Consider the following 17,918-nt stretch of genomic DNA (forward strand, 5'->3'; position numbering starts at 1 on the left):
CTCCAGTGGAGGCAGCCCCTGCCCCAGCTCTGGTTCAGCGCCCTTCCTTGCTTCCTGCTCGCTGTCTCCGGGCGCGCGAGCCCAGCTGCGCGCAGGGTCCTGGCTTCCGTGTCCTCGGGGCCCCGAGGTTACAGGGGTGAGGGTGCAGGGAGCTCGCTGTTGAGAGCCGGGGCCGCGAGCGGGCGGGTGGGGTGGGGTGGGGGAGGGGAGGGAGGCCGACTGCGATGGAGGAGGAGCCCAAAGGACCTTCAGTCCATAAATATATTGTTTTCTTTTTCAACGAAAAAGTCTGCAATTAGAAAAACGCCTGAGGGCGGGGCTGGGCGGGCTTGGGGGGGGAGGGCAGCTGGTTCTCAGTTCTGGCCCCTGGCCCCGACCATGGCCCCCTCCAGGGAGGGGGCCCACCCCGCCCTGGGGACCTGGTAGGGGACACGCGGGCAGCCGTCGCCTAGCAGGGGTGGCCAGGATAGTCGCGCCGAGACGCCGGAGAGGTTCAGATCCAGCCTCGCTGGCGGCCGACCCGTCCCCCACCTTGGGGCTTCGGCCCCTCGGCCCAGAAGGAACCGAAGGAACCGCCGGTCGGGGCCGCAGGCTCACCGGCAGACGCAAGAATAATATTTACAGTGAGACGCTGGATAAAACTCCAGCTCCCCCGGGGGTACCTACCCCCCACCCCCCCCCCCCCCCCCCGGGTAGGGGAGGCCGGCCGCGGAGAAAGGCCCTCACTCGGGCAGCCCGTTCTTCATGCCCAGCTGTTCCTTGAGGGCCCGCAGCTGGCCCAGACTGATGTTGCTGCCGCCACAGACGATGACCACGAGGGAGGACAGTGGGGCACGGAGCTTCCCCTCCGCTTGAAGCTTCTGAACCACGCGGCTGTACACGGCGGCCAGGGCCGCCCCGCAGGCGGGCTCCACCAGGATCTTCTCATCATCTGCCAGAGGAGGGGGTGATGAGGGTGGGGCCTGGCTTCCGCCGGGGGCAAGGGGACTGACTGTTGGATCCCTGGGAAAGACTCGGGGCTAGGACTCTGGGCACCAAACCTCCCTTCGCTATCCTAGTTGACCTTCGGAGCCCTGAGGCAGGGCTAGGTTTCACCCGGAGCGCTCCCACCGATGCATGTTAACTGCCCGAGCACTGTGTTGAGAAGGCTTGGGCCCTCGCTTGAGCAAGACCGCCATGGTTGATTAGCCAAACTGACGGCTGGTACAGGAGGATTAAGTGCTCCCTTTTGTGTGTGTGTGTGTGTGTGTGTGTGTGCGGTCCCTGTCCTAGGCTGAACCCAGAAAGAGTCCAACCGCATCACAGACCCACTTCTGAAGCCAACCCTGGGGTTGGCTTTCCTTTTTCACCCTGGCTACCAGGAAGCTCCCTGCTATCATGGTTATCAGTCCTCTTCACTTGTGGCTTTGGCCTTTCTAGTTATACTGCTGCCTTGTATTATCTTTCATTAACGGGAAGTTCTAGCAAGGGGTGGGAGACAGAACTGTGAGGAAAATTTGTCGTGAATGGGATCTGTTAGGACACCAGTTAGTCCCTGAGCCAGCAGGGCTTGGAAGGACTTGGCACATACCCACAAACTTCTCAATGGCGGCCACAGCCTCCTGGTCCGAGATCACCTCAGAGAAAATGGGGTGTTCCTGAAACAGCTTCAGGGCCTGAGCCCCCACGGTCTTCACGCACAGGGCCTTGGCCACGCTGGGAGAGGTGGCGATGGAGAAGAAGGCCGGAACGGGGGAAAACAGGAGGGAGGGAGGCGGCAGAGATCGGGACGAGGAGGGATAGAAAGAGAAAAATGGATTTGAGAGGGGGGAGGGAAGTGGGGTCCACGGGCAGGGGCGCGGGGCATGCCCTCTGAAAGGCCCCAGAGGCTCCCCGCCAGCGTGAGGTCTCCTCATAAGACGCGGAGGCGTGAGTGGGGTAAATAACCTATCCTGATCCACGCGGACGGAAAAGCCCCCTTGCGGTTCCCTGAAAGGACGCCACCTGCTCGACCCTCCCTCAGCTGGGCACCACTCTGCCCGTCCCAGTCCCGCCCTGTCCTTCAAGGCTCAGGATTAAGGCCACCTCCTCCAAGGAGTCCCCCAGGGACTCCAGTGCCTGTGTCTCCGGACGGAACTCTCGAACGGTCGGTCCTCCCCCATAAACAGACATAGCGACCCCTTCTCGAGGGAGTATGAGGTACCACCCGTTTTATGTGCATTTTTAAATCCTCACGGCTGTGTTTGCCGTTCCACTGGTTCGATTCCGTGGAAGAGGAAACCCAGGCAGAGAGCACGCGGGTCACTGGCCCACGGTTATGTGTTCAGGGAGTGGTGGTGCGGGCACCCGGAGCAGGATCCACATAACCCTGGGACCTGCACGCGTAATCGGTGCCTTGTCTTTCTCCCCGCCCTCCCTGGAGTCATCGTCGGCTTTATTCCCAGCTCACGTCTCCCATGAGCACCTGCAGCCTGGACCACCTGAGCCCTGAGCCCTGGCACGTGACTCGTGGTAGGCACTCCGCCATTATTTCAATGCCTACGGCGCAGGATCAGAGGCCAACATGGTGGCTGCTGGGTACCAGGCTCAGGAATCCACAAGGAGGTCTCACCTGGACTCAGTCTTCCCTATCCGAGGTAGGGACCTGTCTACCCAGTATCTCTTCTAGCTGCACACGTGGAGACCCGATAGGAAGACATTTCCCAGCCTCCCCTGCAGTAGTTGTGGCCATGTGACTAAATGCTGGCCAGTGACAGGTCAGTGGAAGTACTGTGTCTTTAAAGGCAGGGGGCATGGCTCTTTCTGGCCAGATGGACCGTGGGTGTGACAGCTGGCACTTAGGCAGCCCTTTTGGGCCGTAAGGCTACATGATGAGGCTGATGGAGAACAAACTCGAGGAACCTGGACCCCTGGCTTCAGGGAGCTCCCTGCCCCGAGACTGTGTACCTCTAGACATTTTTTTCACTTTATAGAGAGGAAGTAAAGCTCCATCTTGTTTAAGTCACTGTTACTTGGGCCTCCTGTGTAACGTGCCAAACCTAACCCTAATTACACACCATCTGTCAAAGGTTCGGGGCTGGAATATGAACTCCTTAGGAGCAGGGGCTGTGTTTGTTCACCACCCTGTCCCCAGGATCAGCAATGCTTGCACCTGTTAGGGGCTCAGAAAATGGTTGGCAGATTAACGAGGGGTGTAAAACCCTGTGGCAGGGGCCTTGGTCAGTGGTTAACAGTGAACTCTTCACGTGAGGAAATGTGACGTTCATCCTACAGAGTCACACAGACCTGGGCTCGGTCCCAGCGGACCCACTCTCTGGCCGTGTGACTCTGGGCAAGTGGAAAGCCTCAGTTTCCTCGTCTGTAAAATGGGACGGGTAGCGGGGCTCTGCCTCGCAGCGGGCACCGAGGTGGGCTTCCCAAGGCCTGCTGAACATCCGCCGGAGGGGGCCCCGCTGCTCACCTGGTAACCTGGGGCAGGGAGACGAGCTTGCCCGCGGTGGTGGCGGCGTGGAAGCTGTGGGCTCCGGCGGTCTCCATGGCGATGACGGGCACGTCCCCCCAGCCCACCTTCTGCAGCCCCTGGACCACTCCGCACAGCAGGCCCCCGCCACCCACCGACAGCGCGATGGCCCCCGGCTTTGCACTCAGCGTCTCCTTCAGTTCTTCCACGATGGAAGTGTGGCCTTCCCTGGAGAGTTAGGGACCGGGGGTGGGGGGGGGGCGGGTCAGGGCTGGGCTCCCTGGAGACCCCACGGGGGCTGGGGGTGATCCTGGAGACGGCTCGTCCTCAACCCAGGCGGCTGACGGGCTTTGGGCCAGTCGCCTCCTCCTCACCTCCACCCGGTTTCCGGCTGCCCGCATCAGTCACCTGCCCACGAGAGCCCTCTGTCGCCCCCTGCACCGGGTGCCTTGGGGCTCCACATACCAGATGAGGGGGTCGTCAAAGGGAGGAATGTAGACCCAGCCTGGGTTGTTCTTTGCCAGGGCCTTGGCCAGCTCAAAGGCCTCATCCAACATCTGCAAGACCACAGGGGAGGTTGGAGAGGGTGAGGGGCTGGGGGGACCCTGCCCTGCCACCAGGTGCCCCCCCACCCCGTGGTCCCTGCCCCCGGGTTGGTGCTCACCTCACCCACCACCTTGACCACGGCGCCCTCATTCTTGAGCCGCTCGATGGTGAGGGCAGGTGTGGTGCTGGGCACAACGATGGTGGCAGGGATGCCCAGCTTCCTGGCGGCATAGGCGGCTGCCATGCCTGCGTTGCCCGCTGCCGGGGATGGGGTGGAGAGTGTCAGTGAAGGATGGCCTGGGAGCCCAGCTGGGACTGTCATCCCCAGCCTCGGGGCTCCGAGGCCCCCCCCCCCCCAGTGACTTCCCGCCTTCCCCTGGAATTCTGAACGGGGGCTGCCGCAGGCGTTTGTAATGGCTCGTCACTGGGGAAACCAGGGCCCAGAGAGGTAGAGCGCCCGGCCCTGGGACACACAGGAGGAGGCACACCGCCACTGACCCGAGGAGCAGACGAAATGTTCACAGCCTTGCTCAGCCCACTGTGGAGACAAGGGGGGAGGGTCAGGCCCACGTCCCAGGCTTTCCCTGGGCTCTCCCCTCCCCCAGGGAGTAAGACTTCGTATTGCCCTTGCCTCTCCGCGGACATCGCCCCTCCCCAAAGGGCCTGGCTCAGGGAAGGGTCCGGGGGGAAAGGCAAGCAAATGACGGCTCTGGGACGAGTCCACGGGCAGACCCTCCCGGGCGGGCACCGCCTCTTTGGGGGGAGTGCTAACCGCGGATGCGTCGTGGGACTTCACACAGCTCTGGCCTCGCCCTGTCGAGGAGAGAGGGCCTGCCCCCCTCCCTCAGACGACGCGGAGCCCATCCCGTACCATCCTGCAGAGATGTCCGATGCCCCGGATCTTGAAGGAGCCTGAAGGTTGGACGCTGTCCATCTTGAGATAGACGCTGGTGCCCGCCACTTTGGACAGGGACATGCTGTCACGGACGGGGGTCCGCACGTGCAGGGGCTCTCCAGACGTCATTGCTGGGAGGCGGGAAGGAAACCCAGACGGTCGGGAGAGCCGGCCCCGGGGCCCTTGGCGCGCCTGCCAGCAGGCCCTGCCCTCCCCTCCCACGAGGCCGAGGGAAACGCCCACATGAGAAGCATCCCGGACGCCTGGATTCCCATCTCAACTGAGCCACCTACTCACCAGGTGACATCAGACGAGCGATGCCCCCTCAGCTCCAGCTGCCTCGTCTGTAAAACGGGGGAGAAGCCCCCCCCCCCAGGGCACACTGTGCTGGGAAGCTGTGAACTCAGAAATAGCATTGGGACCTGGCACCTGTCAAGGGGCGTGACTCAGATGGTTTCGCAGGGGCGGATGCAGAGCGAGCTGCGAGACGGTTCTGTGCTAAAGAAGGGGCAGGACGGTGGGTATGTATAGTCTGTGCAAGGACATGGGGACACGCGCACACACACACACACACACACACACACACACACACAAAATCCATAGGCTTCTGTGGGCATAGAACATCGCAGGAAACACACAAGAAACTCGCTAGGGTGAGAAACGCTCTCTGGGGAGAGCGGGCACTCGGCCTCCCCTTTCGTGCTAGTTAACTATTTTGCTACGAAGAGGTATTGCCTCTTTATTTAAACACGTGTATTTAAAAAAATTTTTTTTTAACGTTTATTTATTTTTGGGACAGAGAGAGACAGAGCATGAACGGGGGAGGGGCAGAGGCAGAGGGAGACACAGAATCGGAAACAGGCTCCAGGCTCCGAGCCATCAGCCCAGAGCCTGACGCGGGGCTCGAACTCACGGACCGCGAGATCGTGACCTGGCTGAAGTCGGACGCTTAACCGACTGCGCCACCCAGGCGCCCCTAAACACGTGTATTTTTTTATACTAACCTTTGGAAAGCCCTGTACCCAACTAGGGAAAGCTTTTTATTATTATTATTTTATAATAATTACTATATTGTTTATTAATTGCTTATGAAGCGATTACCATGTGCCAGGCACTATTTTAAACTTGACAGATATATATAGTTTAAGTTTACCTATTTATTTAGAGAGAGAGAGAGAACATGAGCAGGAGAGGGGCAGAGAGAGAGAAGGAGAGAGAGAATCCCAAGCAGGCTCTGGGCTGTCAGCACAGAGCCCGATGCGGGGCTCAGTCTCATGAGCGGTGAGATCGTGACCTGAGCCAAAATCAAGAGTCAGACGCTTAACCGACTGAGCCATCCGGGCGCCCCTAAGCTTTACCAACATCAATTCACTTATTCCTTTGAGGACAAAGGCTCGGATTGTGTTTCCCAGGATGGATGGCCCCTGCAAGCCCTTCCCATCCCTCCATGATGGGACACAGATGCTTTTCTCAGTGAGAGGCGGGCTCTGTGTTTCCTCCCCTTGAACCCGGGAGGAGGGGGGTGGTCTGTGGCCGCAGTTGGAAAAGACACGATGCGATTTCCAAGCGGTGGTGTGCTTGTAAATGTTCAACAATGGACTCTCCCAAGACAAAGCCCCGATTTGTAGCGGGCGCACTTCTGTTCTGTACGTAACCTTCTCCAAGGCCACTCTCGAGCTACCAACATGACGTCATTGCCTGTGGAGCTGGGAAGAGACGGCACAATCTGCTGGCTCCAGTGCAGCCCTGCTCCCCAGGCCAAGTCACAGAAGGGGACACAGCCTCCGCCTGGCCGTCTCTCTGCGGCAGCTCCCCTCTCGAAACCCAGCTGCCAGGATGGGAGTAAGCCCAGGCCGCATGCAGAGGCCACATGTAGGTGCCCTACCTGACAGCTGATGGCCAGACATGGCGGGGTGACCTTGAGATGTCACCCTGCAGCCGTCTGAGAGACCCCAGTGCGAACTGCCCCGATAAGCCCCAGGGCCATGACAGACAACAATACGATGAACGCTGTTGACCTTGGGGCGGTTGGTCACACAGCAACAGGGACCGGAATATTAATGTGACTTGCCCAAGGCCACACAGCTAGTTAGTGGGGGAGGCAGGACTGGATGAGACAGTCTAGCACCCGGGCTGCAGGCTGTGGGCGCGGCTCAGGGCTCCCCTTCTGCACGGGCTCTGGGTGATCGAGAAGCTGAAGTGGCCCAGAGTCTGGCCACCACACACGTCCCTTCTCCTCCTGGAGTCTCCCCAACTCGGGCTGAGCCAGAACTGATCAGCGGGTGGTTGCGTGGGGAGCCTGTCTGGCCCTCCCCATGTCCTTCTCCGTCCCACACAAGGCTGGTTGCCTCTCCCCACCCACCCCTGCCCCATTTCCAGTGACCCACCCGGTGCAGCCCGCTCTGGCCACGGCCTCCAGCTCAGGCCTCTGGCTCCCAGAGAGGGCCATATATGCCTGGCTCAGAAGAAAAGCGAGGGATGGGGTTCCTGAGCACCTCCCCAGCCTTAGCTCCCCCACATACGGACAACTGATGTCTGTGTGAATTAACTAACATCCAGGGCCTGGGAGCGGGAGGCCCTGAACGGATACCACTTCTCCCCTAGGTCTCCTGAACAAAAGCTGGAGACTAGATGCACCCCATTACAGAAGCGTCCCCATATCTATTTGATTATTACCCTCCTGGAGGTTATTCCTGAAACCACGGCACCCCCCCTTCTGGCTGACGGGACCCCGTGTGCGTGTCGCCAATCTCTGGCCTCAGGGAGCTCTCCGGGTTGGCAGTGGGGGGCATACCCCCAAGACTGCTTTCGGGCGGATTTGGGAAGCCTCTGCCCCCACCTGGGTCTGGTTGCACCACGGATGCCTTCAGATGAGGGGCAGGGACCCCCTATGGGCACTGCTCCCTCCAGCCTCCAACATCCTGGGTGGGGGGTGCCAAACACGGAGGAGGGAGGGGGCTGGAAGCTGCTGTCTATGTGTCCCCTCTCGCTCAGAAGTCACTCCCCCTCGGGCGCCTGGGCGGCTCAGTTGGCTGAGCATCACGACTTCGGCTCAGGTCATGATCTCCCAGTTCGTGGGTTCAAGCCCTGCGTCTGTGCTGACAGCTCAGAGCCTGGACCCCGCTTCGGATTCTGTGTCTCCCTCTCTCTCTGCCACGAATCCACTCACATTCCGTCTCTCAAAAATAAATAAACATTAAGAAGAAGGAGAAGAAGTCACTACCCCTCTCATAGCAAGAGCTCAATAAAAACGAACTCTCATTTTGAGTGCACTATCTCACCCTTCCCACTGCCTGATGAGGAAGGGTCCGTCATGACCCCCATTTTAGAGAAGAGACCACTGAGGCCCAGAGCTAGATGCCAACGCAGCCGGTCTGGCTTCAGAGCATGGGTTTTTACGCTCCACGGGACTCTACCTCCTCTCCTTGGCCTGGAACCTGCCCCCTCCAGTCTGGGGTGGGGCTGAGGAGGGGTACTTACCTGGCCAAGGCGGCTGGACAGAGCGAGCAAGCCGGGAAGGGACCGCCAGGAGGTGATCTAGATGGATGGACTGGGTAGATGGGCCTCGGACAGATGGAGGGTAGCGGGGCAGGTAGAGGGTCTCCCGATTTGTCCCAGGGACTACCGGTCTGGGCCTTCGGTCCCAGGCTTTATTCCCCGGGCGCCTCCCGGCAGCCAATGGAGCCCCGGGGCTGGCCACGCCCCCCGCCAGGCCCCGCCCCTGGCCGCTGGCCCGGGGGCTTCCGGGAGGGGAGGGGGAAGCTGGCCAGGCTTGTCCTGCCTGCGGCTCCGTCCCTCGGGTCTCTGTCCTCGGTGGCCACCTCCCTTCCCCACCCCCACCCTCCCCCAGGGCCTGCGGGGAGGATGGCGTGAGACGGTGCACTTAGTCACTAGCAGGTGCTTGGCACCTAGTGGGCCCCCAGGGGAAAGTGGGTACTGTCACTACCCTCATTGGACCACAAGGGAAGCGGAGACCCACGTGGTGACAGAGATGAGCCGCCCCGGAGCCCAGTGGGCTGCAGTGTGAGCACAGGTCTCCGTTGCCTTCCTCTGGCGCTCTCAGTGACGCTTTCATCTCAAAGGGGCAGATGGCCTTCTGGGGACCACCCTGGCGGGTCGGGGTTCAAGTCCTGGCTCTGCCAGTTTACTCGCTGTGTTGCCCCAGGCAGGTCCGTTTGTCCCTTTGCATCCTGGAGCCTCCCTCTGCTCATCCGGAAGATGGGGGGGTGGGGGGGGGTGGGGGGGGTGAAAATGGAACCTCCCTCCGCGGATTAGATGACCCAATAACGTGTGGACCTGCTCACTCCCTGCCCCGTGCCGAGCCTCCTGTCTGTCTGTCTCTGGCCGTGGGCAGGGGTCCGTAAGCCCCCAGGGGTGCTGCGCGCGCACACGTCCGGCTCGCCTTTTCCGGCCCCTTCAACAAAGCCCTCTTGTCCCGCTGGCCAGGACGAGAATAGCAATGAGACGGAGGGCCTCGAGGGCACAGACAGCCCGCCCAGCCGTCCCTCTCACGGGGTGCAGCAGGACTGAAGACGCGTGGGCATCGCGAAGCTCCCACGCGGTAGGCACAGCCTCCCTGTGTGCATCTGAGCGTATACAGCCGGCACTCACGACGCCCAAGCCGCTGCCTGCGGCCGATCCCGTTCCGAGTGGGGCCGTGTGGGGCCTCGCTTAACTCTGGAACCGCCAGGCGAGTGGGCATGTTGAGCCCCCTGTCACAGGTGAGCAGACAGGCTCAGGAAGTCGGAGTTCTCGGCAGACGCAGGACTGGGGGGTGGGGGAGGGCGGCGGGGAGCTGCCAGGGGTGGGGCAAGTCGAGTCTGTCTTTCCTGAGACTTCTGCCGGTCGTTTCGTTGGCTTCAGCAAGGATGTGTCACTGCTGTGATTTGAAAACCACCCCGTTAAGACAGCCAACCGTGTGAGCGCCCGAAAGAGAAACAAAGGCCACACCTGTACCCCTGTTGTGGACACCCACCACTTGCTCCCCTGTGCCCCCTCCCTGGAAGGTCTTGGGGGAGGAGGGGCAGCCGTCCCTGTGCAGAGCTCAGCGGGATCAGTTCCGGCCTGTGACTCTCCCATCCCGAGGTGTGGCAGCTTTCATACAGCAAGTGAGTCACTTTGCTGACGGGCCCAGGTTCAAGTCCAACTTTGGTCATCGACTTGCTGTGTGACCTTGGACGAGTTACTTAACCTCTCTGTGCCTCAGTTGTGTGTTTTTTTTTTTTTTAACTGATAATAGTGTCCGCTTTGTAGATTTGTTACGAGGATTGAAACCGAACTGGCGTAAAGTTATAAGGATAGTGTTTGGCGAGTGGTGGACCCTTGAGAGGTGATGGTCATCCTTATTTTCTGGTACCCAGGAAGGCGTTTGAGTTCTTAGCTCTGGGTGATGGGGAACAAGGGCTCTTCTCTTCCATCTAGTCCTCCTTTGAAAGGGCTTCAGAAGTAGGGGCAGAAAGTGCAACCCACCCTCTCCCATTTAGCAGATGGGCAAACTGAGGCCTGGATCTATCCAACGTCGGAAGGCCAGGGGGCAGCGCAGTCCCCGTCCCGGGAGGAGGGATGGGAGTCTGGCTGGGGAACCTTGGGCAAGCTGCCTCCCTCTCCTGGGCCTGCTGCTTCCATTACATCACACCTTTTCCAGAAGTGTCCCCGTGGATGGCCAAATCAGCGTGTCCTTGGCCGCGGGAGGCGGGGGTTCTGACGATTGTTTTCACAGCTCAGAGAGGAACGGGCAGCTCCCCTCTCTGTTTGCCCGCCCTGGCTGGAGCCTCCGGCCCTGGAGTCTGCTGATTGGTTAAGGTCTCTGGCTCCCGAGCCCGTCAGACCTGGGTTGAAACTGACCCCCCGGGTGTGACCTCAGAGAAGTCGCTTAACTTCCCTGAGCCTCAGTTTCTTGCCCCCAGAAATGGGGACGATGATACCTCCCGGGTCTGGGTATTGCAGCCTAGGACCGGGCACAGAGTAAGGGATCCGAAAATAGTAGCTGCCATTCTGATCGTCTTCGATCTCATTATCGTAATCCAGGACCTTCCCACACTTGCTGGGCCCCTGGCCCTGAATCTCCCTTCCTCGTTCATGTTCCCTCCCCAGCCAGTCGTGGGTTAGTGCCTCTTTGGGATTCTGCAGCCTGGCGGCCCCTGGAGTCTCTCCCTGGGAGCTCATAAGCAGCCTTAGGGCAGGTTTGTACGGACCCCTTCCCTGCTGGATTCCCCTCTCTATCCTCTATCCGCTCAACATCCTGTCGGGCACAGGACAGCCCCCCACCAAAGAAACACAAAGGGTTATCTGGCCCCAAATATCAGTAGTGCCAAGGTTAAGGAAACCTGCGTAAGGGTAATATGGAATGAGACCCATACCTCCCTCATTCTACCTTCTCTACTTCTATTAATATGACCAGGAGAAATGAATTAATCCCACCTGGGTGACATGTGCTTTATCTAAAAAGCTGTTGTTCTGTATCCAACTGCTTCCCAATCGACCTCCAGAGAAGTTAAACGATTTTTTTTTTTCTTGGTGAAATTAACCCAATCAGATAAGGCCTATCTTGTTTTGGACGTGATGCACTTAACCTCTGTGATTTCTCCTGTGGGGCTTGGCATTCAGTCCCCTTCATGTTCATTCGCCTGGCTTCGGTCCATCGTTTGATTCGATTGAGACTTTGTGACCCCTCCTTCGGTCATTGGACAGAGCCGTCTGTAGGGACGCCTCCCGGCTTTGCGTCATCCGAAAATGTGACATCAGTCTCTTGGTGGGCCTTTATGGCTAAAACTGGCCACGGCCAAGGTCAGGACCCCAGGGCCACACTGGGCCTCCCCCTTGGGCTTATCATCACCCATCAATCAACATGTGATGGGTGGAGTTGGCTAGGTCCAGATGGCCTCTGAGGGATTTTGTCCAAAGTTCATAGAAGAATCAAGATATTTGCAGCAGGATTAAATCTCGGACCACACACTCCATGTGCAACAAATGGAGACTTCTTTATTTTCCCCTAACCCTGATTAATTTTTTAATTATTTTTTTTAATGTTTATTTTATTTATTTTTGAGAGAGAGAGAGACAGAGACAGAGTGTGAGCGGGGAAGGGGCAAAGAGAGAGGGAGACGCAGAATCTGAAGCAGGCTCCAGGCTCCGAGCTGTCAGCACAGAGCCCGACGCAGGGCTCGAACCCACGAACCGTGAGATCATGACCTGGGCCCAAGTCAGACGCTTAACCGACGGAGCCACCCAGGCGCCCCGAGGCTAATTTTTATTTATTTCATGCAGATAATTAGCTGGAGGCAGTGAGGGGTTTCTCCCGCTCACCAGAGACGGCAGGGAGATTCAGGGGCCAAGGCGGTACAAGGTGGGGTGCCGGGTGGTTCTCAGCTGTCTGCCCCCTGACCCCAGCTCGCCTGGGGGCCCTTCCTCCTTCCCAGCCACGTGGGTCCTTGTCCTATAGTCTGGGGCCCGTGGCAACTGTTCCAGAGAATGCTTGGAAACTCAAGGTGTCTTCCCCGAGTTGTGGCCACTGCCACAAACCCTCTCTCTTATTTTGTTGTTCCCTCCTTTCCCAGAGGCAAAGAGCACCCCCTGCTTGTAGGACGCCCCCCCCCTCCGCCTCCCCCAGCAGTGGAACAGGGGAGTAGGTTCCTTCCAACTCTCAACTTTGCGGGACATTCGTGAGCCAAGCTTTGGTAGCTTGCAACTGTCCACGGAGGGAGTGGTGACACCACGGACATCAGCTGATGCTGTCAATCAGGACTCTCCTTCCCTTGCTTGCTTTCTCCATGTGTCTTTGTCTCTGTCTCTCTCTCCTCCCCGGGGAGGGAAGTAAGGGGGAGGGAGTGATAAGTTCATAAGCTCAAAAGATTATTCCTCCCTCACACACGCCTCACCGCATGCATTTTCCCGGCCATGCAGACAAATAACCGGCAGAAGGGAAAAACTGTGCCGATGATCCCGGATAGCTCCCGTTCGCTGCCCCTTCTTTCTCTGAGGCTTGCAACCGATCTCTTTTCCAGCTTCTTCTCTGTCATCCGCTAGCTTCTCGACAGCTCTGTCCCAGGGTTGGGCCTGTTTCTGGCTTCGCTGTGAAACACAGGGCTTCTGTGACAGAAGCAGCCCCATTATGTAAGCCCTCTCGGAGGAGAAGCTTTCTGCACAGAATCTGCTTGTAAGGGGTATTGTTTATTTCCCGCTACTTTTGTAGGTCTGGGGGTAGGGACTTGGAAAAGCCCCTTTTTTAATTTTAGAACAGGTTTAGACGGACCGAAAAGGAACTCTAAAACTGCGTAGATAGTGCAGGGACTTCCCGGATACCCGGCTTCCAGTGTCCCCTGTTATTAACGACTTACATTACTGTGGTCCATGTGTCACAGTCACGGATTCAGGACGGGCGCGTGGGGGGCTCAGTCGGCTGGGCGTCCGACTTCGGCTCGAGTCATGATCTCGCGGTCCGTGAGTTCGAGCCCCGCATCGGGCTCCGGGCTGACAGCTCGGAGCCTGGAGCCTGCTTCGGATTCTGTGTCTCCCTCTCTCTGACCCTCCCCTGTTCATGCTCTGTCTCTCTCTGTCTCATAAATAAAAATGTTAAAAAAATTAAAAAAAAAAACAATTATTGATCTGATATCGATACCCTGTTACTCCCTGAAATCTGTGCTCTCTTCAGACCTCCTGGTTCTTCCCTAACGTCCTTCCTTTGCCCCGCAGTCCCATCCAGGGGCACGCGCTATGTTTTGTCCTTGTCTCCTTACGTCCCTCTTGGCTGTGACATTCCCCAGACTTTTCCTGGCTTTCCATGCCCTTGGCAGTTTCCAATAGTACCGGCCGTGGATTTTGTGTTGTGTTTTGTTTTGTTCTCATGAGTAGGATGGGGTTCGGAGATCCGGGGAGGAAGACCGTGGAGGTGACGCAGTCCTCAGCATTCTCGCATCATGAGAAGGCCATGTCAAGTACCAACGTGACTGATCACTGCTGATACTAACCTTCACTGCCCGGTTGAATTGGTCTTTGTCAGGTGTCTTCGTGTAAAGTTCCCTCTTTTTTCCGGGTGTGGGTTTTTTTTTTTTTTTTTTTTTTTTTTTTTTGGAGAGTCAGAGAGCGAATGGGAGAGGGAGAGAGAAAATCTTAGGCAGGCTCCGTGCCCAGTGCGGGGCCTGACACCGGGCTCGATCCCATGACCCTGGGATCATGACCTGAGCCGAAGTCAAGAGCTGGGCGCTCACCAACTGAGCCACCCAGGCGCCCCAGGTGTGGGATTTTTAAAAGTTGTGTCCATCTGAAAAAAAAAAAAAAGTTGCGTCCATCCGTATGCCACACGGACCGAGTGTTTGTTTTGGGGACTTACGTCCCTGTTGGGTCGTTGTCTTTCTGTCTGCGGGCCACTCAAATCTGTCTGGCTTGGGACGAGGGCATCGTTACGCAAAGCCTAAGGATTTCCTGATGCTCCTTGCTTTCCTGGTGACAGTGATATGTCTCGTGTTGGGTCCGCACTGTCTCTTAGAGTCTTCAGAATTTTGCTGCCCAATCCAGTCGCCGGTGGCCGCTCGCAGTATTTAGGTTTAATGAAGATCGAACAAGACTTAACAGTTCAGCTCCCGAGTTGTGCAGACACATCTCACGCGGGCAGCAGCCGTAGGTGGTGATGAGGGGCTAACACATTGGACAGTGCAGGTGACGGGACATTTCCATCCCCGGTTTCATTACGGCCCCCGTGTCTCCTCACCCCTCTCCTCCCTCGTCCCCAGTTCCCAGGTCCCCCAAGGACAACCCACGTGATCGGCGTTGTTCTCCACGAGCCTACAGGTATTTACGCAACCGCAGGCTGGTGTATGACGCACTTTGGGTCACGGTTCTTCGTAAAGAGAAAAGAAGCTCTTACCCACCGTACGTATATATGTTCTCCTCGCTTGCAATGCGTTGGGACTGTCTCTTTGGGCCAGTAGAGTTGCAGCTAATTTATTCTCTGCGATGACTGCATAAAATTGCGTGCTGAGAGCGTATCACGACTTCACAGCCATTTCCGGATTCAAGGGCGTCCAAGCTTCCAGCTTTTTGTTTCTTTGTTTGCTGTCCCGAACAGGATTCTAAGAAACCTTCTCATACTCAAATCCCTACCCTGTGGCACTTTTCACTTTGGAGAGTAAACCTCTTAAATTAATGTGTCTTGGTCAAGGGAATGGGTATGGATTAAGTTGTAATCGGTATCGACAGATCTGTTTTCCGAAAGGCTGTAGCAATTTCTGGTCGCCCCAGCCACGTACGAGAGAGCCCATTTTCCCTCATGCTCACCAGCCCTGGTTGTTGCCGCTTTCATGCTTTTGAAGAGTTTTTGCCAACCCCATTGGTTTTTTTCCCCCCTAAGTTTATTTATTTTTGAGAGAGACGGGGAGGGAGGGAGAGAGAGACAGTGGGAAAGGGTCAGAGCGAGAGGGAGAGAGAGGGAATCCCAAGCAGGCTCCACGCTGCTAGCCTAAGCCAGTCAGGACCACCCCCCCCCCACACACACACAAAAGCTTTTTTTTTTTTTTTAATTTTTTTTTATGTTAACGTTTATTCATTTTTGAGACAGAGAGAGACAGAGCATGAACGGGGGAGGGGCAGAGAGAGAGGGAGACACAGAATCGGAAGCAGGCTCCAGGCTCTGAGCCATCAGCCCAGAGCCCGACGCGGGGCTCGAACTCACGGACCGCGAGATCGTGACCTGAGCCGAAGTCGGACGCTCAACCGACTACGCCACCCAGGTGCCTCTTCACAAAAGCTTTTTTTAATGGCATTTTATTGTTGCTCTGATTTTCATCCCTAACACTTTATGGCATCTATGCACTGATATGTCGACTCTAAGCCCCTTGAGGGCCAGGAATGTATATTTGATTTTTTTTTCAACGTTTTTATTTATTTTTGGGACAGAGAGAGACAGAGCATGAGCAGGGGAGGGGCAGAGAGAGAGGGAGACACAGAATCGGAAACAGGCTCCAGGCTCCGAGCCATCAGCCCAGAGCCTGACGTGGGGCTCGAACTCCCGGACCGCGAGATCGTGACCTGGCTGAAGTCGGACGCTCAACCGACTGCGCCACCCAGGCGCCCCCAGGAATGTATATTTGTTTTCATCTCTCCTTCCCTAGGGTCTAGGTTTTGGTGGTTTGGGGTGATGTTTGCTGAATGCCTAAAGGAAAGGCTTAATTCTGAAAGCCTGGCAAGAATTTCCCTTGGTCTTGCTTGAGGGCAGATGTTAAGCTGTTCGCTTCCCCCCCATCCCACCCCCACCCCCGCCGCTGGCTTCAGCGTCTCCATCCAGAAAGAGGTTGGATTAGGCCCACATAGATTCTTCCAGCTCAGACATGATGACTGTGGGTGTGTAAGTCTCTGAGGACAAGAGCATCCAGGTTGGATGTGGGCTCCCTTGAAGACTGGTCCTGTGGCCTGTTTGCTGGGCAACTTGGGCCAAGTCGCTCGACCTTTCTGTGCCCTCTGCTTCTCCCTTGATAACCGACTCCTTCTTTTCAAGGGCGAGAGAGAGAGGGAGAGTTCCGGTGTGCAAGGGTCTCAAACTCAGAGATCTCAGGGGCCGGGCGGGGGCCTGTTGGGTGTTGAGGATGCCACAGGGAGGGGTGGCAGGTGGAGAGCCACATATACTGTGTTAGAGGACGTGGTGGGTTAGCTCCAGTCAGCGGAAATGCGGCCCCCGGGTTTGAGACCCTCTCTGCGCCAGAAGGATTTAGCGTCTTGGCCAGAGTCGAGGGATCCGAGACCTCAGCTGAGATGCCGTGTCGCATCGGACATCAGAAGACCCGGGTCCACATCCCAGCTGGGTTACTCGCGGGGGCTAGGCCAGCCCCGGTTGGTGCAATGCTGCCCCCGCGGCCTGGAAAGTGAATGACACAGAGTCCGGGGTTAAACGGGAATCGGGGGGGGGGGGGGGGCAGTCTCCTGTGTCCGAGGTTCCATCCCTCCTCACCCTGGCGACAGCTGGGGTGAAGCTGGTAAGAGGAAGCTTAATGAATAACCCGGGGGACTGGCCAGCGTGAGTGTTTGGCGGCTGTGGGCGTCAGGGACAGGGGCTGGCTGACGAACGTAGCTCTGGGCTCCGGGGGGGCACGGGTCAGTGACCCGGGCCACCCCTCCAGTCTTATCTGCCCTCTGATGCAGCCATCCTGGCGTCCCCACTTGGTGCCCTTCTAAGACAGGTGCTCTGGAGCCTGGCCCCTCGGCTTCTGAGCCCTGGCTCTGCCAGTGCTGTGTGACCTCGGGACAGCGGCTTGACCTTTCTGAGCTCGGTCTGGATGCTGACACGCAACAAGTATTCCGTGATCTGACGACGTCGTGTCACTTCCCACCGTCGCGTGCCGCCACTGTCTGCTGTTCTAAATGTTTTACATGTCTTAACTCGCGTGATCCTCCCTGAAACTCCACCAGAGAGGTTGTGTTCTAGCCCCCTCTTACAGTTGAAGGAACAAAGCACAGAGAGGCTGAGGGACTGACCCGAGTTTGCACAGCGAGGAAGTGGCAGAGCTGGTGTTTGTGCCAGAGGCTGGTTCCGTGGTCTGCGTTCCAGAAACCGCTGCCATGGCTCCCACTCACTATTCAAACGAACAAAACACAAAACAAAACCTTAAGAACATCGTAAAGAAGAGAAAATACGTGTATAGTATTAAAAAACCCACATATAAGTGGACCTGCGCGGTTCACATCCGTGTGGTTCGAGGGCTATCATGCTTCTTGTTCAAGTCTAAGCTGTTTGCTAAGGCCCCACTCCTCCAGGAAGCCCTCCCTGATTCTCCCCCACCCCCAGCTGCCCTGTGCGGACCTTCTGCTCTCTGAATTGGATGTCTTCCTCTCCCCTCCAGGCCAGAGGCCACCTCGGGGCACGAACTGGGTTTTGCCACCTCTGCGTCCCCAGTGCCCCGTCCAGGACAGGACATTTGACGAGGACGGGTACATGTTTCGTGGGAGGATGGCCAGGAAGCTGCCAGAACCCTCATCAAGGGTCATGGCCAAGCAGCTCAACTTGACCGCGAGTAGCCAGGAGTTAATCATCAAGCCTGGGGAGGTCACACG

At 57.6% G+C, this 17,918-nt stretch overlaps 1 protein-coding gene across 1 annotated transcript; it reads right to left on the reverse strand.

Annotated features, from left to right (window-relative positions):
* Positions 1 to 247: 247 nt before the first annotated feature.
* SDS (serine dehydratase) lies at positions 248 to 8,559 on the reverse strand. The gene is made up of 8 exons (XM_043557676.1): positions 8,361 to 8,559; positions 4,857 to 5,011; positions 4,484 to 4,523; positions 4,104 to 4,243; positions 3,905 to 3,996; positions 3,440 to 3,667; positions 1,571 to 1,695; positions 248 to 931 (listed from the first exon to the last, which is right to left on the reverse strand). The coding sequence occupies exons 2-8, from the start codon at positions 5,007 to 5,009 to the stop codon at positions 723 to 725; spliced, it is 987 nt and encodes a 328-aa protein (XP_043413611.1). The 5' UTR covers positions 5,010 to 5,011; positions 8,361 to 8,559; the 3' UTR covers positions 248 to 722.
* Positions 8,560 to 17,918: the final 9,359 nt, after the last annotated feature.

The sequence above is a fragment of the Prionailurus bengalensis genome, chromosome D3, assembly GCF_016509475.1.
Source record: "Prionailurus bengalensis isolate Pbe53 chromosome D3, Fcat_Pben_1.1_paternal_pri, whole genome shotgun sequence".
Lineage (NCBI taxonomy): Eukaryota > Metazoa > Chordata > Mammalia > Carnivora > Felidae > Prionailurus > Prionailurus bengalensis.